Source organism: Falco biarmicus, chromosome 5 (genome assembly GCF_023638135.1).
Source record: "Falco biarmicus isolate bFalBia1 chromosome 5, bFalBia1.pri, whole genome shotgun sequence".
Taxonomy (NCBI): domain Eukaryota; kingdom Metazoa; phylum Chordata; class Aves; order Falconiformes; family Falconidae; genus Falco; species Falco biarmicus.
In genome coordinates, this window is record NC_079292.1 from 45,481,646 (window position 1) to 45,505,177 (window position 23,532).

Genomic DNA, 23,532 nt, shown 5'->3' on the forward strand with positions numbered 1-23,532 from the left:
AGGACTGGCCCTCGCTGGTGTGGGATCACCAGTCTCATTTTGCAGTTAGAAAGGCTCTGCCCTGTAGGCAAATGGGATTTGCAAATCCAAGACTGATGGCAAACCACCATGCAGGCATAAGCTGTTACGTATGCACTTCAGTGGGAAATCCCATCTAACCCCGTGGCATATGAGGTGTACTCTGGAGAAGCTAATGGCCCAAGTTTCAGAAGCCTTCTTGGTGTCCAGAAATCTTGATGGCTAAAGATATGCTGGGAGGCTCTTGTCATGGCTCTCGCCCCATGACCCCACAAGTGCTAGTAGTGGAGGGGGTGTTCAGATTAACCCTGGGTCTGTTTAACCATGTTCATTTAGTTCATATCAGTGGCATGAACAAACAGCTGGAATAAATAGACAAAAGTTGACAGGGAAAAAAAGGATAAAAACGTGGTCTGTGCCAAGGTTTCTGATTGGGAAATATATAATACTGGTGAAACATACTTCCAAGTGACTTGCAGAAAGAGACGAATATTTAAGTGCTTGGAAAGGAATTTCCATTAAGACCTTGGGGAGACTTCTTACAATCCAGATTCTTACAATTTGGTTTCAGTGCGGTGCCAGTGGCTTCACATGTGAGAAGTGTTCGTTTAAATTATTCTAGGAAATGAGATACTTGTGTTTTTGAGAGTAGTACATACTTTGTTAGTGCACATTTGTTAATGCTCTACTCATTAGCAAATACTTCTCTGCAGTGTTTCACAGTGACTCATCTCCCTCATCTCTGTAATTCAGGCAAGAATATAGTCAAGAAGCCAGGAACCTGGTCATCATGGGGTTTCCTAATTCTTCCATTGTTCCTGTGCACCTTTCAAGTACAAGAATCAGCTACCTGTAGCCACTAAAATGGGTGCTGAGCAGCTGCAGCATGGAACTTTCTCTACCCAGTTCTGGGATTTCCAGGAGAGAGCACCGAGGGTGGAGAGGTTTCTCTTTTGGTCTATTGTTCTGAAGAAAATGGAAACACCTAAATAATCAGTAAATGCTGGAGTCATCTGTATTAAAAATAAAAGTCCTATAATATGCAGACCTGGTTTTTTTCTTTTGTTTCACTCCTCCTTTTAACCTTCCTCTTGTATTTTAGTGCTGTATTTTCCCTAGCCTTTCAGTTCTACTGCTGATGGACAAAATGTTTTTTCCTGTCACTTTCACATTTGCAATCGAGTATGTTCTTTTACAGGTATTCATCTTCAGCTGGCTTTACCCCACTACCTGTATTTATTTTCATTGTTTTCTCTTCCACCTGTCCCACTGCTTACTCTTCAAAGTCCTGATATTTCTGATTTATCTTCAGTACTGTTAGACATCCACTTACTGTTCCAATTTCCTAGTAACAAATGGGAATGGGAAGGAATACACCAAATACAGACAGTGAAGGTGTCCTAGCAGATGGGAAATAACAGAGTGAAGTAACGAGCAGTGGCTTTCTCTTCACTCCCAACACAGTGCATTTGAAATCCCAGCAGAACCATTACTGCCCTGTACTCTGTGTATCTGGACTTTTTAGGGTAAAAAAGTAGAGGGAGTACATTTGGATTATGCCTTACCTTCCTTACATTTAGCCGTCTACCCAAATCCAGCCTGGAAATGGTGAGGAAACTAACATTCACTGTTTCCCCTGGAATTAACAGGTAATTAAAGATTGCAGAGTGTATCCAAAAGAGGATGAAGACATCAACTAGGAAAGTATATGAAGAGAGGACAGCTCAAACTAGACATGGGAAAGTGCTGGACAGGTGTGACACTCACAGTGTCTTTTCTGGCAAGAAACTGTGGTAGTACAGTGACCTATGGCAAAAACTGCTACCTGGAGGATGGAATTAAAAGTAGAAAAAACTTCTTTTTTTGTTTTCCTTTTTCCCTTTTCATTAGTGTGGCTGTAAGTAAAAAGAAGATATCTTCCTTCAAGAACAAAGTGTAAAACCTCAGTATTTTCCCTGCTCCGTGCTTCATAACAAGGTTTAAGTCTGTTGCTAGAGGCTAGAAATATTAAAAGAGAATGAGAGAGTTCAGTTTCTCCCATCTTTCTACTGGGTTCCTCTGCTCAAAGTCTTCTGAAATTTCCCACAAGCCATCTTCCAGAAGGCCAGCTGTCAGCATTGGAAAGGGACCCAGAGAAGGGAAGAAAGTACGAGCCTGATCATAATTCAAAACAGAGTGAAGCAGAACAGCTAGTGGCAAGAAGTTACATCACCTCCACTGCAGTATGTTAAGCAGCTAGGCTAAAGCCCTCAAGTCCTTTGAAAATAATGTTTTTAGATGGGTGCTTGTTTAGAAGGGTCAATTCAACATGTATAATAAATGGAATCTCTAAAGATGGAGCACATAAAAAAAAAAAAAAGTAGTTTCTCTCTTGTGACTCCTCTAGACCCATTTTAGTTTACTATGGAAGTAATTCTGAGGGTTGGCTTTAAATGACAAAATGGTGACATATTAAACAAAAAGACTCTCAGGTTCCTGAGCTCAGACTACAAGCCAAATGCAGGGAAGGGCAGAGGGTTTGCACTTCCTTTTTAAATAGTGAAAAGAATAAAATATGTCTAATAGGAATATGTACTTACATAAACCATACGGGCCTATCAACTTACCGCAGAACGATGTGGTGGCCAATCTGCTTCTCTCCAGTGGAGGAGCCCACTTACTCCACATCCCGTGGCAGGCTGGGTAGGTGACACCCTGGCAGACATTTCACACATCATATGATTTGCTTTCACTGCATTCCTACTTCAAGCAGCTGCTGATACTGTCCAACCTGTCCTAGCTGTTTGTCACCATGGAATGATGTAGGAAGGGTTAGGTAAGCCTAAGTAAGGAAGTGCTTTGTTGTTTGGGTTATGAAGATGTTAAACTAATCTGGATAATTACTTAAATGGTAATGTGTTCTGAGGTTAGAATGTTGTTTAGTACATGCAGTGGATGACGCAAATAAACTAAAATAGCTCAAACTGCAACAGCAGAAACCTAAACTTTTTATTTTCTTTAAGGTAATTTAAAAATGATTAAAAATTGTCATCTAAAAATGAGTAACAAGTAAAACTATAGATTGATCAGAAAACCTGACCAAAAGATCTTATGACTTTTCAGAATGAAATCTCCAAAACCAAATGATGCATGAAAGGACCAGTATGGTGAGTGCTCCTACCTCCACCAGACCTTGCAGAATCCTTACAAACATCACACAGCCATAATGCACTCTTGCTGCAGAAGGGATGAACATGTTTAGTGTAGATGTTAGAAAGATAGCTGCTCCAAATACCCTGTGGAAAAAAGTAACACAAAAGGGAGTATAATTATTACCTACTTTTCCGAAGCAATGCTGTTCTCAGGTGCAGTTGCAGAGGTAATCTCACCTACCACCTTCTCACCAACCCAAATACATGTAAAGCCCTCTCATTGGCAAAAGGGGATAAATCCCCATATGGTCAATACATTTTTTTCTCTGAGTGGAATAGAAGTTTTATACATACTTAAACAAAGATGCTGAACTTTTTTTTTGTATCAGAGGAATAACTATGGGTGTTGGTACTGGAGGCTAAGCTGTTTACACGAGTCCTGACCTGAGAGAAGCATTCCTGTCTTGGGGAAGAACTTAAATTCTGTTATATCAACAGGGTTTAACTTAAGTTGGGTAAAGTCTGGTTTAAATGCTTCTCTGAACACAGGAATGTGCTGGTTAGTTCCACTTGCTGCTGCTATAACATGTAAGAGCATTGTTTAAGAGCGACTCCTTTCCATCACTTCTCTAAATAACAGCTGCATGTCCTTTGTGACTATGGCATAGAAGAGGCATATCTACAAGACAACTTCTGTGAAAAACATGATATAAACATTTTGTTATTCTGCTTTGGAAGAGCGCTTGCTGCAGCCAGGCATAAGTCAGTCACAGCTGTACACGTACCTGGGGCTCAGTGCCTTTGGAAAATCATATGCAGCCTCCCAAATGTTAGCACCCATTAGAGAAACAGGAGCAGAAACCTCTATGTAGTGGTAACGGATCCAAGCAGCATCCCTGAAATTCCAGGCCACTCGGAGGCCCTGGGGTACCACTCAAAGCCATGTCTGCCTCACTCACTGCAGTCTGCAGCAGCTTTTCCCAGCATAGACATGAGCTTTCCTGTGTTTAACTGAAAAGTGGTGCACACTTACTACCCTGTATCAGTACGAAACAACAGTGATGCTAGACCTGAAAGACAACTGGATTGACAGAGCAGTCATTTCAGTATGGCACACACTGCTATTTTGCCAGGCACTGATGCTGTAGCACAAAGGAAAAGTGTCCCTGGATGCCCAGCTCTTGAAAGGACATCTGGGGAGCTCTTTTTAAAACTGAGGCTGCTGCACCATAAAAAACACCACTGGAAACCAAGAAAGAGACTGGGACCAACCAGCTGCACCAGTCGCTGAAATTACTGCCATTAATAGGCACGAGCTGTACTTGATTGAGTAGATTTCACATTATCTTCACATCTGGCTGACTGAAGCCTTAGGTTTCCTTTCTGTGCAACAAATGGGACTCAATAGCTGCATCACACACTCTGAACATCAGGAGTTCATTACTCCAGCCTCTACCGAAGCTGATATACATGAGGATCCCGTCTGAGATCCTGTTACAGCACTGAAAGTATCAGGACTGGCAGTAGGAGTTCTCCACAACTGCCAAGCACCATTTAAATTGAATGGATTACTACTTATCCTCAGTAGTCTACTGTCTTCTTTTGTCTGCAATTCAAAGCAACCACATCTGGCTGCCTGCAGACTGCCTTTGTGTGGGAGATCTTTCATTCTGCAGATAGAAAGTTGCAGCAATTGGTGGCCCTGGGGACGACAGCAGGTAAGATATGGGAGGTCAGCCCAAAGCTGCCCTCAAGGTGATGCCCTGAGAATAAAGTGCCCTGTTTTGTTCAAGGCCCTCAGCTCCTAGCTACACTGATGTTAGCTAGCAGCATGCTGCTGTTTGTGGATTATAATTCATGTTCCTTTTCCAAACTACTCAAATTCAGTGATGTTTAATAAGATTTGATGTGCATGTGGCATTTCAGAAGGATACATTAAGCTTTATTCTCATATCTGAATATTATTAGACAGATATTTGAACAGAAATCATATGATTTGGACAACAGCAGTATTTCTCTCTGCCAAAGCCATACACAGATGTTATTATGCATAGCTGTTTATCATGCTTCACTTCAAAATATTTAGAAACTTTTAAAACCTTTTGTTGTCATTCTTTTCTTCTTTTTTTTTCTCCTTAAATAAAGGTTTCAGTTGTTTACATTTAAGTCTCTTTGAAAACTTATTCATAAGAAATACATGTCCCTTCATTTTTTTTAATCTGGTCTTATTATTCAAAGTAGGATTAATGGTAGTATTATAGCACAAAGAATCTACAGTCAGAGGTCAACACCATTTTATCTAAATTCTCTACACCTATTGACAAAAACAACAGTGGATGCCTAGACAGCTCATAATCTGAATGACAAGAAAGCACTCAACAGATGAACTCAAAAGCAAAGAGGCTGGGTTGACTGACAGGCAGAAGTGACAAAGAAACGGATTTGTACAGAAAGCAGTCCGAAACTCCAAACTAGAATACAAAGCCTATGGTCATATCTTGACATTTAGGAGACAGCTTTCAAAGCCAAGTAAACATTTAACTGAGAAATAAGTGTTACTTAGCTCTCCGTTATGATCAGTGAAGAAAAGGGTTTTGCACCTTGCTTCCTTGGCCCCTAACAGGAATATCAGGTTTGTTACCGTGATGCTATTGAGTCTCAGGGAACTACGGTAAATTATATAAATTAATAAGCACGTGAAAGAATAAACCATAAGAAAAAGAAAATGTTTAATTATTCAAAAGCTAATTCTGAAGACTGTGTTTCCAATCTCTGCTACTTCATTTAGTGTCAACTTTTAATATGCCTAGGTTGTAAATGTATCATTTATACTGAGTTCGAACCAGTGTCACTCTTCTGCTACTATTTAGAGGTTGAGTAGCGTTTCCACAAAGAGGCACCATCCTTCCAGCAGTTCACTGCCATTTATCCCAAAGAAGTTGGTCTCTACCATAACTAAAAATATCCCAGTTCTTTACAATTCACTCACATTTTCTTCTCTCCTCACTGCCATGATACCCAACCAGATGTCACTCTGGAACCAAAACAGACTTCTTCAGCAACAGATTTCTCTGCTGAGTGGGGTGCTGTTACTGAAAACTGGTATCAGGAGGTGCCTTATGTTTCATGTGTCCTTGTCACCACCAAACAATAATGAAATAACATTTAGATGCATGTTTGAGGATAAGCAGCAAGCTAAAGGGATAGTGTCACTAAATGATTTGTGGACTTGGTAGAATGCAGACCTACACAAAACTGGACAAATGCATAAAGTAAATCACACGGTGTTAAATGGTTTTGGTGCAAAACCATAAAGGACTTCACATTTTCAGCTGTTCTGAGATCTTTCCGAATCCCACATTATTACAGATAATTTTTTGCATTAGAGAAGTGCCTGCAGTGGAGCTGTCCATGTGTGTTCAAGGCTGCACAGTGCTGAGCAGGATTTAAAGGGATGACAAAAGAGTCTGTACCTAAATCTGTAATGTCAGTAATAGGGTAGAATAATACATGTCATTGCCAAAGTGCAGCTGGGGGAAAAGAAAGCATTTGCCTTTTTAGGGGTAGTGGGTTCACAGACTGGCCCCAGATTTGCTCGTTTCTTGCCCTGTGTCTTAGCCAGTAACCCCTCTGAAACGGGAACTTGGCACCACTGGTGAATCTTCCCAAGCTGAAATTGGTTGGGTAAACAAGGAAAAAAGGGAATAGATGGAGTTAGCCAGACCTGTGAATCCTATTAATGCAAACAGAAATTCTTTTTGAGCTCAGCTTTTGGGATATTGTTGTTTCTAAGAAAATTCAACTCCTGAACTGAGTTCTGATAGTCAAATCCATAATGTGACATGGTAGTATAGCATTAGATTGAGCCTGAAACTCTCATGGGGACAGAAATGCAGCTTTCTGTGCATATGCACAACACGTCCCTATGGAAGTACCCCGCTGACAGATTACATTGAGTTACAGTGTAAACGTGGTTGATTTTACTGTTTGCAAGAAATTAAGGAAACAAAAGCCAAACTAATAATATGCTGAATCATTCAGCCAACAGTGTGCACATCTGCCTTTTGAGGTCCTTCTGCTGCAAAAGCTGGTGGCAAGACTAGAAAGGCTGGGGAAATGATTAAGCTTAGCTAATTTGTTTAGTTTACTTGGCAGATGGAAAAATACTCTGCTTAGGCATTTTTGTGAGATACAGAAATTAATAATTGAGGATGCTAGTAGTGTGGAATAAGCAGGGCAAACTGAACGAGTAACTTTCGGTTACAGACAGAGGGGAGTTTGGACTAAGCTTCTGGGCAATTCTATGGGATGAATCTGTCCTGGAGTAATTTCCAGAAGGGCATATAGGTGGGAAGAACACCCAGGCAGTCTTGTAACCCCTATAGCTTTTTGTAGAATGCAGAGAGCGAAGTACATTGATGTGGGGCAAAAAAATATATAACTGGTCTTAAAGACCTTTTCCAATTCTGAAAGTGTTTCTAGGTAAGTCACGCCTTGTTTGCAGAGAATGAAATGAGTACCAACAATCTTTTTTATCTGAAGATCCCAAAAGCCCTTAACATGGATGCCTCATGAGCTCATTCACAACCAGCTCTCTTCAAGACAAACTCCCTCTCTCTTATGGTCATGTTCCAAGTTTTGAAGACTTTCTGAAGTAAAGCCTAACACCAAAGTTACCTTTTGGCAAAATTAGCTGCTTTTCTTATTCTTGCTTTCAAAAGCAGTTGAATTTAAAAAAATCAGTCCACAAACACAATGAGCATAGGAGAATCTGTATAAATGCTCAGAGTTCACCAAACAGAGATCATGAAGCTCTATTAGAAGTTCTGGGCAATCTGAATTACAGTCAATACTGTATTCAGCCTTGGCAAGGATATCTGTGTGCATGAGGATGGATTTGTGTCTTCAGAACACAAATAGTTCTGTAATTACCACATGCCCAGCTTCAGTCTACAGGGAATTTTTAAAGGAGAAAGGTCAAATTCTGTTGTAAAATTATTGCTTGGTATTGAGCTAAAAAGCACTAAGGGAACTTCTGAAATGCAAATGCTACAATCCTTTTCTAAAGAATTAGGCATGGTTTCCTAACACTCTCCAGAAAGCATTATTGTTTAGAGAAGAAATGTGGAGATATTTGAGATGAACAAGCTAAATTTCAAGAATCAGCAATAGACCCATAACAAAAATCTAGTCCCATTGTTGGTTACAGACGTAAATACAGCACATTGAGTTACAGATGTGTATTCCTGAAACACATTAATTCACTATTTTGGTAATCATTTAAACAATGTAAAACAGTCATCAGGCTGTAAAGCTTAATTCTTTTGATTACTGTTTTCTTACCTGTTAGCAGCCAATTTGTTTGAGATGAACCCTCCTGGAATTTGTGTCACAATGTAACCCCAGAAAAAAGAGCCATGAATGAGTCCCACCGTCTCTGGATCCCAGTTGAATTGGGCTTTCTGTAAAGGAGACAGAAAAAAATACTGGAAGATGAAGCACTCATTGTAAGACAACCACTGTTTGAAAGTCACACAGAAGTCATCCCATCCTCCAAATCAAGGCAGCCTCTTCATGTTGGCTGGTAGGTGTTCCTGAGCTTGAAATCCCCCAGTTAAGACAAAAGGATGTCAGATTCTCATGTGAAATTATTGCCTTTGCTCTTAGCTCTCTGTTGGATGGATAGGAGGGGGAAAGGTTTCAGCCAGAAGGCAGCTAATGCTGGACCTTCAACTTTGCCGGTTTGTCACTGCTTCCCCATGGGCTGCTTAGTCCCGAAACCTTTGTTTCCAAGCTTGCTCGTTGTTATAACAGTGACCTGATGCTTTTCAATGGACATATCCATTTCCCTAAGATTATCAAGGTCCTTTGGGTTCACCAGCTTCCTGGTCAGGCTTATCCATAGTTCTTGACAGGGCCAAACACTGACCATCCACCATCTGCATTAAGTGGCACGGGAGCAGAAAAGGGGGGGCATGGAAGTGTCGAGGAGGGCTAACAGCTGAAGACAAAGCAATCAAGAAATAAAACTGGGTAACACTAGCTAGCTGACTAGTTTATCTTTTATTAAAAGTGGTGCCAGTTGTAGCGCTGGATTTTGATACAGAAGGCCAGCCACAGGCTGGTCATAGGTAATTCCTACCCAAAAACTCTGCAGCCAAGAGAAATGCTTTCACCATATACCTCATCCTTGCATACCAAGCAGTTTCAATCTTCTCAAGGCTTGTCCTGAACAATTTCTGTTCCCCAATGACCCTGTTTGACATACCTTGTTCAGAAGGATAGCCAAAGCCCAGGGCAAAACACAGAGGAAGTGAAGAAAAGAAAGGTGGATCCCAGGTGCCCCTCCTGCCCTCCATTCTGGGAGGTCAGACAGAACTTGACTCGGTATAAACCGCTATTGTAAGGTCAGTGTCAACTTATTCTCCTTGAACCCTCAGTTTAGAAGAACTGCTTTGGAGCAAAGAGAAAACACGATATTTTGCCTCATTATGATTTTTATGCAATCACACAGCAGGGAAAGGTGGCTAAGCATCATGTGAGGAAGCAGCACAGATATCTTTTAGATTCTGAATTAAAACTATCACTAATACACTACAGAAAAATGAAAACTAGAATGATAAACCTTAACATCTCTCTTTTCTGTATTACTTTCTGTGAACCAGTTTTCCCCATGAGGTTCCCACCCCCCACCCCCCTCCCAAACAAGCAAACTAAAAAACAGCTCATCATTTGACCTGCAGGGAGAAAGATGGCGTTAATTAGCCAGACATTTACATCAATATACATTCTGACAAGAGAGCCACTTACCTGTGCTGAGTTACATTGCTGTTTTAAATACTTAATATTCTACTAGTGATTTCCAGCTTAGTTTCTAGGTACTGTTAATGTCTGAAGGCAGAAACATCATGAGACATGGAAAAAGTTCCTGTATCAGCAGGTGCTCATGCCCTAACAGAATAATTTACGATTCATGAGAGGAATTTGTTCAAATTTTCTCAAACTACCTCTTCTGAGCTTCCCAGCCTATGCAGGCACATCCTTTCTCTTGCTCCAGGGGGAAGTATAGAACCAGGAAGTCCAAGCAGGACCACAGGGAGCAGGAATTAGACTAAATAAATACAGATTCAGCAGCAAGTCTAAGCAGCAGGAGCTGGTCAGAGGAGACTGCAGGTGAAGAACAACTAGAATCATAGAATCGTAGAACACCAGGTTGGAAGGGACCTTCAAGGATCATGTGGTCCAAACTTTCTGGCAAAAGCATGGTCTAAACAAGATGGCCCAGCACCCTTTCCAGCTGAATCTTAAGTGTCCAATGTTGGGGAATCCATTGCTCCCTCGGGAGATTATTCCAATGGTTGGTTGTTCTCATTGTGAAAAATTTTCCTCGTGTCCAACCAGAATCTCCTCAGGATTAACTCATACCCATTACCCCTTGTCTTTTCCATGTGACTACTTGTAAAAGGGGACTCTCCATCTTCTTTGTAGCCACCCTTTAAATACTGGAACATGGTGATAAGGTCTCCCCTAAGCCTTCTTTTCTCAAGGCTGAACAAACCCAGTTGTCTTAGCCTTTCCTCATATGGCAGACTTCCTATCCTTTGATCACCTTTGTGCCCCTTCTCTGGACCCTCTCCAGCCTGTCCACATCATTTTTGTACAGCAGGGACCAAAACTGAACACAGTGTTCAGGTGTGGCCTGACAAGCACTGAGTGGAGCGGCATGCTGACTATCTCTGATGATGATGATGCAACCCAGCATGCTGTTAGCTTTACCACAGCAGCAAACTGATCACTCATTGTTGTCCACCAGGACCCCCAGGTCCCTTTTCACAGATCTGCTCCCCACTAGGAAACTCTTCATTCACTTTGGTAAATCTTTCTGGAGTTTATTGAGTCTGATTAGAAACACTCTGCTTGATAGCTAGGAAGGCAAGAGAAAAACACTGAAGGACTGGCCATGACATAATGTAGAAAGGGAAGGAAGATTTATTTAATCCCCAGGCCTAGAATCATAAGCCTCGCCTCTGGTCTTTGCAGATCAATAGCTCCTATGACCATGAGTCATGCAGGCAGGCATACTTTTAGCTTTGGAAATTTGCTATAGACACTTTCTGCACTTCTTTGTACTAAAAGTTAAAATATCTGGGAGAAAAGCTGACAAATAATTGCACTGCTTTTCATTCATCTCTAGAAACATGACAGATGACAGAAGTATCTGCCTCTTTGGGAGATGTGTTTTGTTTTAGGTAATGTGTTGACAAACCAAGGGTACCCATAGGCTGGGGGAAGACTCCATTCCCTGGGAGGATCTGATGATACTTTGTCCTTCTGTAATGGCTTTTCTCCTAGACCTCAGCACATGGGGAGTCATCAGGTAAGAGTCAATATTCATGTGAATAATTTATTAGGACAAAAACATCCAAAAATAAGTCAACAAGTAGAGGAAATGTAAAGCTTCAAGTTCATATAATCCATAAAAGGCCTAATGATAGCAGAGCCATGTACCAAGGCAGGACTGGGGAAACTAAGTACGCATTGAACCTGCAGTTCCTTGGGTGCATTGTTAAAGGTTTGTAGGCAACAGCTGTGAACCACATGCTATCTACCGCAAACTGGAAAATAGCTTGGTACCTCGCTGAGTACCTCTAGACAGCAGTCCGCATTGCCAATAAACTGTAAAAACCTGTTGCCTTATTGCCAGTGACTGCTCTAAGTTCTTGAAAGTCATCTACTGACCTGAATAGAGTGCATGCAGCACTACATACAGCAATTAGTAATTCCTTCTGCAGCAGCATCAGAGCGCACTTCCCTGAGAGAGAGTAAATAGTAAAAGCTTCTGCCACAGAAAAAAAATCCGTCTGCAACTGAAATGTCAGGGACCTGATAGATACACAAGCCAATTCAGTTCTCATTTCTGCTGCTTACAACCTTTACAACATTGCAAATCCTCAGTTCTTACATATATTTAATGTGACTTTGACACCTAATTAGGAATTAAGCACCTACACATCTATGTGGATAGAGACTCACGTGTCTCTCTCCCTCAGTTTTTGATCTATGTATATATATGTATACTCAGTACTTTGATATGTCACACTTTGATGATTTTGCAATGGGGTCTGCTCAGAAAAGTGAAAGGAAGATGTTTTCTTACCTGCAGCTCTGGTTTTCCATTAATATAAATAGTGTTATTGTTCACCATTTCCACAATGGCAACGCCCAGGTTGCACCTAATTCCAAAGGAGATGCAAAAGCCCAGACCACTCATTATGGCAATGATGTAGCGTTTGGGCAGCCCACAGCAGTAGCAGTCACACGGTGCTGGCTTGTGGGTGCTTGCCTGCACAGGCCGCCCCTCTTCCGTTAGCTCAATGTGATCTTCCTCTATGTTGGTGCCGTCAATTTTCCTAAATGGATGAAGAAAGAGAAAATGAAAATGCCTTATTGCCTCAGTAAAATTTTCTGCAATGTAGATGGCCAGTTACATGCTCCAATCAGCTGCTAAATCATCTCCGTGCAAGGCATTTGTCTCTTTCTGATACGATGAGTTAATGCTGGGCAGGCTTTGAAAGGTTGGCATAGACTACACGTTTTCATGAATGACCTCTGGAATTTATAAATCTGAGCCACCTAGCTGGACAGCTAGCTGGAAAAATGTTCACAGGCTATTCACAAGCATAACTGTGAGAGGTAAATTGAGCTCTGTTGTGATAAATTCTGCTGGTTGTTAGGAAAAAATATATATAAAGGAATTAAGCATAACTTCTAATTAGATCCACTAAGCAGAGCTGATGGAGGTTTCAAGAAAAGGGTAAATACAGCACAAAACATGGTTTTGCTCAGCCCAAAACTCCCTATGAATTTGTTTTCACCTGTGAGACAAAAATCAGGGCTATACTGAAGAGAAGAAAAGGCTCCGGCATCAGAGTCCCTATTTAAGATGTAAAAGGTCCAGGGCCAGACCTTCTCTGCCTGAAGGGATTTGAGGCCACATGTCCCCTCTTCTCTGAAACATCCTCTCACCACAAGGTCATTGCAAAGTGAACCCCTGCAACTCCTATTGTTGAATGCATTGCCAATGAGAACTGAAGGAAGACAGCGACTTTCTGGGCTGCCGATTCACCCCTCCTCAGCAGTAAAGGCTGGGATCAAATTGGGTGTGGCACTGCAGTGCAGCTGGGAGGAACCGATAGAGGCGTCAGAGATGTGGGCTCTCCCATTTACTCGGGGTAGGAGCAAATGCTGCCCAGCTGTTTTAGCCTGCAAGAGGTTGCCCAACTAACAGAGGAGTGCAGCTCCTCTGGCTTTGTGTATCCAGCCTTTCTTTTTCCTACAAGCACGCCAGCTCAAAGATTCATAATAAAAAAAATTACACTCCCATGTAATTTGGAATTGCATGATAGTGCAATTAAAAATGAATATGGTCTCCCAGTGTGATTGTTACTACTAATATACCATGGTGCAGGACCAGGGAATGTCTCTGGTAGAAAAGGTGAGGTGAGAAAGAGCTGAATACACATCCCTGGACTGCAGTTAATGCTCCCTTTCCTAACATTAACTTCCCATGCATTTGTTTTAAATGCTGAATATGGGTTTTCTGACATGCTGAAATGCTTAGCTGTGAATACACAACTAGCCCACTGAATCCACGAGCTTAAGGTAAAGAGTTTACTAAGGGGGGGCCTCGACCAGCAGCTACATTACGAAGCCTTTCAGTTTTGGCATTGCTCTGAATCAGTAAACTCAGGATCCAGCTCCTTTTGTGTCTGCCAAGGAGTTACTCTCAGTACTGTGAAAATGTTAACAGTTACTTAATCTAAAGGAAGCCCAGCTTGCCACATAAAATGATGAAATTATTTCATTCACTCTTTTCTGATAAGGAGTAACTTATTTCCTTCTTCCACACCTGGCTGAGTGTATTTGAAATCTAATGCACTTTGGTTTCCATATACAAATCAGCTATAAAGAAACATTGTCAGAGCATACATGGATGAACTACACCTGGGCGATCTACACAGTAGCTGGTTGGCTCTTTGGGGAGCGTAGTACTGGTTTAATCACAGCTTTCTCCAGTTGCTGTAAGTCTAATATACTACCCATAGTCTAATACATAGTACTCTATACTAAAGCTCTTGCAAACGTAAGTGGTAAGTATGGCTTCCTGGGGTGCTTCCTGTGGACTTAAATTTATCTTTCCAATATGAAGTTTTGCTTTAAAATCTCAGCATGTCTAGGCTTTAGGGCTATAGGTCAACCGGTGCATCATTTACTGTATTATTCCTGTTTACATAATATCATAAAATGATTACTTCAGCCTTAGTCTTAGCAAAAAGAGAAAAAGCATGCTACAGTCTATCATCTGACATTTCCAAGAAACACTAGAATCAGAGTGTTTTGTGCCAGAAGGGAACTCCTCGGATTATTTGACTTAATCCCCTGCTCAAAGCAGTGCTAACTGCAAGGTTAGATCATTAGCTCACTGTCAGGCTGGAGGGAAGACTTTGCATCAAACTGGGTAACGCAGGACATGGGGTATTGCTGTGGTGTTATTGAAGGTGACTGAGGTCTTTCGATTCCCTGGCAGGGAAACAGCGTTTGTTAGTGAAATGAAAGCACCAAGAGTAATGCAGTCAAGCACTTTAAAAAGGAGACACCATATATTCCGTGCTCTGTGGGCTAATGTGGGTAGGTGTAAAACTGAATAAAATATCAAAAATAAAAGCCTCAGGAAGTGAAAAGACAATGGAATAATTGTTTTTTAGAACCGCTGTCTTCTCAAAAGAGTTATTAACAAACCAAAAGAAGTAATTTAATTGTCTTCCTCTAACATAATCTAAGATATTGATTGAATTAAATCAAAGCACAATTTGTCAAATTTTTGTACTTTTACCAGGCTCTCTATTTATAAGAGAGACATTAGACTGTAATTGGTACATTATTATGGCAGCTGGCCAAGATTAGACACATCATGCAAAGCCAAAACAACTGTTGTGATCTGGAAATTTTTAGCGGGCTGTCAATTCATATAGTCATGGAAATATCCTTCTGCTCCATACTCACTGTAAAAAGCAGTGAGCGAGGACTAGCACTATGGGCCAGCGGTGCCTCTGCAAAGAAATTAATTGTTTTGCTATTATATTCAACTAGTCATTAACGGAAGAATGTTGACGACTGATCCATGACCCCAAATCCCCACAAGTGTATTTCATGCCCCCAGAGATTAATGCTAACCCCTCTGTAGAAGATTTCTCTTTAAGAAATCTATTTTGCAACAGCAGTCCAAAAGTGGAGCCAGGATGAAGCACTAGCAGAGCAGATATTAACACGGACAGTGTCTGACCAAGTCTTTTGGCTTTATTTTATTGAACAGGTATATAATGAAGGTATGGCAACTCCATGAAAAGATGAGAAATACATCTTCCAATTGATCAATATATTCTGGTAGTGCTACTGAAAATTTCCACTTGTACACCAATGATTTAGAAGAAAACTGCTTCAGAGCCAGTGCGCTCTAATTATCTAATTCATGGAGGAGAGCATTTTGCTGCCTGATAAATGTTTAGTCCTTACATCAATCTGTTTGCTTTTTTCAGCAAACATACAACCCTTGGCAAGTAAGAAGAGCTAAGCTATTTGAAGATATCTATATCCATGTTCTGTGCCCAAATGTCATAATAACAGTATAAAAAATTTCTCTTCTTTATTGAATGACTACTGTGTCATATACAGAATTTTGGAAGAATGAAATAAATTTTAAAAATTCCTATTAGTAAAAACCCTAGAACACATATAAATCATCAATCTATATTTATGGGATTTTAGCACAGGAATTAGTTATTTCTTCAAAGCATAATGTAGGTGGACTAGAATAATAGCATGTCATTTAATTTGATTAAAAACACATAGATACTACAGTAACAGGCAAATGTAAATATTTGATGTGTTAAAACACATTCTAGGATGACTTTTACCAGATATTACAGTCTTTCACAGGTGGCTGCAGCACAATCATACACAATTTTCAAATCTCACACCTACAAATCCAGCATCAGTCATCACATACAACAGATTACTGATGATCCTGGCATAACTTCAGAAACCTACACACTGACTTTTGAAAAGTATCATTTATCTGAAGGTGGATACAATCTTCTGAGATCTAGTTAACTCTCTAGGCATTTGCCCAAGTGACAATTTTCCATACCAAATCCTGCAATCGATGCTTTGGTACAAAACCCCAGTATACATAGGGATTCGTAAGTCACTCAATGCATGGGATCTCTCTGGCTGGTTTCTGCATGGTATTTGCCTGAAACTCACATCGTGTCTCAAAAATACACACCGTGGGACTGCAAATTTTTGCAGGGCGGCCTCGCAGTTTCTCCTCAGCCTCAATACGCTGGAGGGATGCCCCTTGGGTGCCGCAGCACAGCACTGCACATGTGCACTGTGCCCTTGCACTGGGGGCCTCACACAGCTCTCAAACCAGCTGAGTCTGGACACGTGTTCGCAGTGCTGCATGGTCTGTGGTGCACTAAACTCTCTGTGCTTGTGCACAAAGGAAAAATCTGAGAGGGCTAAGTCTACAATCCAGTACAGGCAGAGGAGCCCTGTCCAATGCAAGGGTATATCACTCAGCTTCAAGGTCCAAGTTTGTTAAACAATTTAGACTGTCTAATTCATCAAGGGACATCTGCAGCAGCCAGAGCTACACCTACCAGAGCCCAGACTACATACAGCAGCTGTGTGACATAGCCCGTACGACTTTTCACGTTGTGATATTACGGAGTTGTGAACCCACTTAGTCACTTCCGACTTCATCAGTAAGATAGGCGTCTTGGACCAGCTAACAGCAACCGCTGAAATCCTGAGAGTAGACAGAGCCTGAGATTTTACTTGAATCTCATTAATTCATGTATTCACAAAGTTCATGAATTTTTCTTACACTAAATAGTAAAAGTGTGCCTGCCAAAAAGCTCTGCAGGAAAACTTTCTTTTCTGAGAAGCATAAGGCTTGCAGAGCCCCAGCTCTGACACCCATTCACCCAAGCCTTGAAGCTTCTAAATTTGCTGTTGTTGTTGTTGTTGTTGCCCCACTGCATTAATCAAGAACAAACCCAATTTTGCATCAAAAACTATTTTGTACAAAACATCTAAAACATATTCTAATATCTCACAAATGAAACAGCTGGCAACAGCCTAAAGAAAGGACACCTCTGGGGTCTCGCCAGTTCAGCCCCCCTTGCCTCCCTTCCAGGATCCAGCCATTCTAAAGTAACCTCCTGTGGGCAGAGCCTTGCTTTGCAGCACTCACAAAATAATCTGAGGTTGCTACACATCTGTGAGGCGGCAGTAAGTTGTTTTATGGTGCTTTAGCATAAACAAGTTTGAACTTGTCTGTGGACAAGCGCTATGGAGCCGCTGGTATCTGACAGTTGGTCTTGCCAGACACTGGCTTCTGGATCTGCTCTATTGTTTGCAAGAGAGAGGAAATGTGTAGGAAGGCATAGACTCATCATATATACCAAAGCTAAAAAGTATTTTTCTACCCACTTTGCTAGTTTTAATCCCACATCAACACATGGCAGTCAGTGAAATCACAGATGGAGACCTAATCAAGAATGCATATTAATATAATTAATCATCTGTTGAACATGAGAAAATAAACCAAATTCTTTGCTGATTTACACCACATTAAAACCAAATGGGTTCTTGAATGAAGAGCAAACTCAAGGTTGCAGCTGGCATGTACACGTATGTACCATCATGTAAAAACAGAAGCATATGCTCTCCTTTGTAGGCTAAGCTGTAGAGAATGAACTTCAAGTAAAAAACACGCACATTCCATTCCTTACAGAAACCTTCAAATATGACTACATATTTTCTAAGAGTCTGCTCAACTTGCAGCAATTCTTACTTAGATCTGACTGCAAGGATAGTAAAAACACTTTGTTGTTTGGATTATTTCCTCCACTGGCTAGTACACTGGTATACATATGTTTAAAACAGAAAATAATTAAGTCCAGCAAACTTTCTTGTATCTCAACTCAGATTTGGTTTCCTTTGATTCAGTAGCAATGTTGCTGAAGTTGGATGCCAGTACTATCAACTGTGTACAAAGGAGCCTGACACCCTTGACACATGACTACAAGAGGAGAGTAATCTGGATAATTTAAAGCTTGCATACCATTTTGACATAGCAAACCCAGTGTACTGCCGCATCAGAAACTCACTGAATACAAACTCTACAAGTGTTTGGTCAAATTGGCCAGCAGAGCCAACAGCAAAGAGAATTTATGACTGAAAAAATGATTTAACTTGATGTTTTAAAATTAAAATTGAATCCTTGGAATTACTGTAGAGTATCTTTAAAGTAAAAAAAAAAGCAAAATGTCAAACTTCATCTATAACACTGTAAATCATGAAAGGTTAACTTGAAATTGTGTGGAAAACAAATAATCTGTTCACATGGTACAGAAACAGTGTGACTGACAATCTATCAGTGCATATTAGTAACTTCTTTAAAAGTGTATGTGCTTATTTTCTTGCATATACATGCTGTAGCATAGTACATGTATGTGCTTATTTTCTTGCATATACATGCTGTAGCATAGTACATGTAAATTATCATACATTTTCTTGTGATCAAATGCATGTTTAGATGTTCCAAGAGCTGGATCTTAACTCAAAATAGCATTCCCAAAAGAAGGTAAAGGTATGGGTATAAAAGCAAATACAATTCTGTTGCTAAAAATACATTCAGTTAAAACGCTGGCCTGATCCATACAAAGATTTAACACACTTAACATCAAGCACACAAGAAATGCCACTGAATCCTCTGGCTCACATCTATTGATTGCACAAATACATTTTGTCAGTGGCCACTACGAATAGAAATAACCTTCCATTTAAATGAGAAATCTCTTTCCCTTTATGAAACTGGTGATTTGTTACATTATATTTTCATTTATAAAATAGTAAAAATATTTCAATGTTTTGTTTCATAAACCGTTGGTTAAGATAAAAATCTTTAATTCTTTTTTCCTTTTTTATAGCAAACAGCTGCTTCTCCTTTTTCTCTTTCTAATTTGTTAGTCTCAGTAAACACACGCATACGCATCCCTACTTAATACATTTTCTTCTACTGATTTGGAACAAGTTTTTCAAAAAAGCCCCTGTAATTTAGGGTTGTTAAGTCTAATTTCAAGAGGCATCATTTTGGGAGTGTTAATTCCCATTAAATCATCAGTTTTTCTCATGCAAGCTAAACCACAAAATTATTTCCATTTAATTATTTAGAAGTTTTTTAATTAAAACACTTTTTCATGCTCTTTGTAATATTAGAATGCTATTTTATAACTCATTTTCATGTTTGGTTTTTTGTTTAATATAAATATTCTATCATCTATAGTCACATGCTGTTGTAACAGTGCTCCTTTTACATCTTCTGTCTTGCAGCAAGATAGCTCTTACTATCTGAACTCAGCAATTTTGCAACTCTCTATTCTGTTTTATGTTTATACATTTTTCTATATTTCATTTCTCTTTAATAAATTGAATGAATGGACCTGTCTGGGAATGTTCTGTTGAATTTTACCTTCTCAGATTCCCCAGTGAGTCACTAACGGTGTTCTTCACCTCTTCCTTTCCTGGGTAAAAAAATCTTTCCTTCAGTGAACTGAACCCTTTGAAAGGCATTTTGTCTTTCTTCTTCAGTAAATCCCTTATGTTAACAAGCATTTGCTTCTGCTGTCATATTTCCCGACGCCAGACTCAGAAGCCTCTGCCAGTCCCTTCGGTGACCTCCACAATAACAACCAGTTGCTCAAGAAAGAAGCGTGGAAGAGAAAAAAAAATAAAAATCAAAACAGATCTTCCAAAGCCAGAAAGTCAGTCGGGAAGAACTCTGGAGCAAAACCCCCTCCGAAGCTCTCAGGGACTCGGCGGTGCACTTGCAGCAGCTCTGCCGTGCATCTGTGCAGGCTTGGGTACCAGCCGGGGCAGCTAGTCGGGATGCTGCAGCTGGCAGCCCGGAGGTGCTGCCGGGGGCCGGTGTCCCTGGGCAGGATGCGGCTGCCTGCTCCACAGGCAGACCTCAGGCTGCCTCGCTGGGGCTCATCCTCAGTGCCCGCCTGCCTGCCTCCCTCCCTCCCCTGCCTCTTTCACACCGAGATCCTGTGCAAGGTGGTGCTATAGTAACGGACACAATACCTGTCCCTCAAGCCACTCCAGTTCACTAATAGGACCTCATCTATAGCAAGGGCGAGAAGTTTATTAAACATTTATGAATACTTTCTGCAGGGAGGGAATTGGTGCAAGCTACATTTCACGTACACTGTGTACCCCTCGCCGAGACGAGCACCCCTACCCCAATGCACCTGCTGGTTTGAACCCAAAGCCACCTTCCCCAGCATGGTCATTTATTATTGATGTTCCTGGGCCCTTGGGCAGACAGAGGCAGAGGTGCGTTGGTGCAATGCTGTTTGAATAAGCAAAGAAAGACCAGCTATAAATTAAATGCATTGCATTTTTGAACTACAAAGTAGCTGAAAGAGGTGAACAAGTCCAACTCTATGAGACTTCATGATGACATTACACTTTTCCCAGCATGGCAGAAAGCACTTAATAAAAACACTTGTGGAAACAGAGCCCAACAGTAGACTCGTCACGCCTGCACATTGGCTGGAGTCAGATGAAGAAATTCTGCTTTTGGCAAGGACTCTGTTACTGGATTTGGGCTATGGATGACAAGGAAAAGAAAAAGATGCCCCATTTAATATTGATTTTGGGCTCCTGTCAGCTGTTCCCTGGGTGGAAGGGAACATAGAGACTTTCCAGGTTGTTAGAAAAATGGAGAGCTTTGCATTTGCCACATTCCCCTTGCTCTCCCAAAGAAAGTTAAATTAAGAGCCTGTCAGTGCCATCAAGCCACCAGCAAAAGAACTGGTTTCCCCTGGAAGCCCCTGGCTGAAAATCGCCATGTGAAAGGCAGGTGGACAGGCAGCTGCCCCCCAGGAACCCTGGCTCCCACCCTGCCACCAGCCGCCTGGTGCCCCCGAGCAAGCTGCTGCAGCTCTGCTCCCTCCCTCCTGCCCTATACCTGTCGTTATCCTTCCGATAAGGATACATAGCGGCCATGCTTTTCCCCCTAACTTCTGTTCAGGGCTTGGTCTACCCAGGCTCTACAGAGAGAGAAAAGGAAAAAGAAAGAAAGTGATTTGTCCAGAGAAACTACCCATCTGAGTTGTTTCTACTTGCAGACTCCTCATTTGGGTGTTTGAACCAAGTGAGTAGGGTGGAGTGGGATGTAAATCTGGGCCGAAGCAGGGCAAGGACTACCTGCCCTTCCATTCCTCCCCTGGCTTCTTGCATGGGCCACCAGTCTCTGGGTTTTAGATGCCTCCATAATACACATACCAAATGTCTGGATTGTCCCAGCTCCACTATGAAGAAGGGAATACTGGAAAAAAACACCTCCTCACAGTTAGGTGAGGCAGACAAGCAGCCTGCATTGAAATCCTTCATTCCTAGTATAAACACAAAGAGAGAGCAGGGGGAGAAGAGAAAAAGCAGTACTTTGGAGCTGAGCAAGTTTTGCTTGGCTGGAGCCTCTGTTGTTCCAGTTTCTTTCACTCTGAATAATTCATGTGCGGCAGGACTGCGTTGGAAATGTCCAGACTCAGCGCAGCTACCTGGCACCTTTATCCTAGCAGACAGTCCCCTCATAGCAAGCCCTGAGTGCAACCGAGGTGGTGGGGCTGGCCAGCTCCCAGCACTACCCGCCCACGTGCCTGTAGCAGGGCTTCTCTGGGCCTATTTCTGGCTGGCTGGGTTGAACAGCAACCGCTCTCACCGCCAGCTCAAGGAGTGCCTTCTACACCCGCCCTGCAGCATGTCTTGCTGCCCTGGGAGCAGCTGCACCTCATCGTCCTCACACTGCTCAGGCTTGAATCTGTCCACCTCCACAGCTGAGCAAGAGGAAGAAATTCCTCCTGATTTCTCCCTCCATACCCCTGGCCCCGGCGCACCCTGGCCCACCGGGCATGCCAGCAGCTCAGGCAGCAAAGTCACCACTATGGAGAGGAGCACAGACCCATGCAACCACATGCATTAAAACAGGGTCTCCAGTTATCAGAGTGCACACAAAAAATGAACCCTAGCAGGCTAACTGCCAGGCATCAGAGGTATGAAATTTTTTTAGGGGTATATACATGTAGAAATATGTAATTAAATTGTCTTCCATTTAAACAAACATGTATTTGCTAGTATTTGGTATAGTTTCCTGAATGCTCTTCAGGTAGCTGAACACCTGAAACCATGTAATAGCCCAGCTCCAAACTGGAAATGGTGCAAATTCCAGTGCACAGATTTCACCTTGGAAGACTGAGGCTCAGGTTGGAAAGCGGTGCTCAAAGCCTGTATCTCTCAGCAGCTGTGGAACAGAGGGGTTTATTCTGCCTTTCTTTCTGGACTTCTGGTCCTACTTCAGTTAGGGCACAGAGGAGACGTAAAAAAGGAGCTTATGCTCAAAATTCAGTGCTTTGTTCACTTATCAACACGTTCTCTAACTGCATTCAGCACGGAAGTCTTAGATCTGTCCTCAGTGCATTTGGGAATGCTTCAAGCAGCTCCCAGATACATCCTGGCTGTCACCTGGCACGGTTTGTCCCCCTCACAGATGGAAGGGCTCTCCTTAGCAATATTGCCCACCTCACCACTAGCAGAACCGTACATTTCTCACAGCAGGTTTCACCTCTCCCTCCTTTTTACGCTTTGCAATCCTTCCACTGACCGCAGTGCTGCAGCAGTAGCCCCTTTTGAAATTCAATGACCCTTTCCCTAAGACGTAAAGAAAGGGTGTTACTCTTGCTTTCCTGCAAGGAGGCTGCTTGGCAGGAGCAGCACTCCTTCTCCACTTCCTTCTCCCCAGGTTCACAGAGTAGTAAAAACCCCAGACTCCAAAAATGCTGCTGCAGAGTGTCACAGCAGCTTTGCAGTGCCCTGCTCCTGTTGGGGCACCATCCACAGGGGCACCACCCAATTCCCAGCAAGGATATGCTGGATGAGGCCATGGCAATCCCTATGCAACTAATCCCGGTACACATTTTGGAGCATCAGCTGAGGAAATCTCTTTTCATTGACAAGACCTAACACAATAGCTCTTACGGACACAGCTGTCACTGTTTCTACTTTTTTTCTTTCCTGTGTTAAACCTACACCTGAATTTTCTTTTGCAGACATTAAATTGCCCCATTGTGATTCTCCTTCTGATGTTTCAGACCTTAAAACACATTGTATTATGTCATATCGTTGTAAGTCTGCTGCATGCAAACTGGAATCTAAGCCCAAGACACAGCATGATTTAGGCCTGCACTTGCAA

General features: G+C 41.8%; 1 protein-coding gene across 1 annotated transcript in view; it reads right to left on the reverse strand.

Annotated features, from left to right (window-relative positions):
• Nucleotides 1–21,955, reverse strand: part of SLC17A8 (solute carrier family 17 member 8) — a 36,865-nt gene extending 14,910 nt beyond the window's left edge. Inside the window, exons 1-5 of the mRNA XM_056341839.1 lie at nt 19,750–21,955; nt 12,307–12,559; nt 8,493–8,611; nt 3,179–3,293; nt 2,625–2,712 (exon numbers count right to left, since the gene is read on the reverse strand). Of these exons, the coding sequence (XP_056197814.1) occupies nt 2,625–2,712; nt 3,179–3,293; nt 8,493–8,611; nt 12,307–12,559; nt 19,750–19,892 (718 nt within the window). The 5' untranslated portion in view covers nt 19,893–21,955. The remainder of the gene's footprint in view (nt 1–2,624; nt 2,713–3,178; nt 3,294–8,492; nt 8,612–12,306; nt 12,560–19,749) is intronic.
• Nucleotides 21,956–23,532: the final 1,577 nt, after the last annotated feature.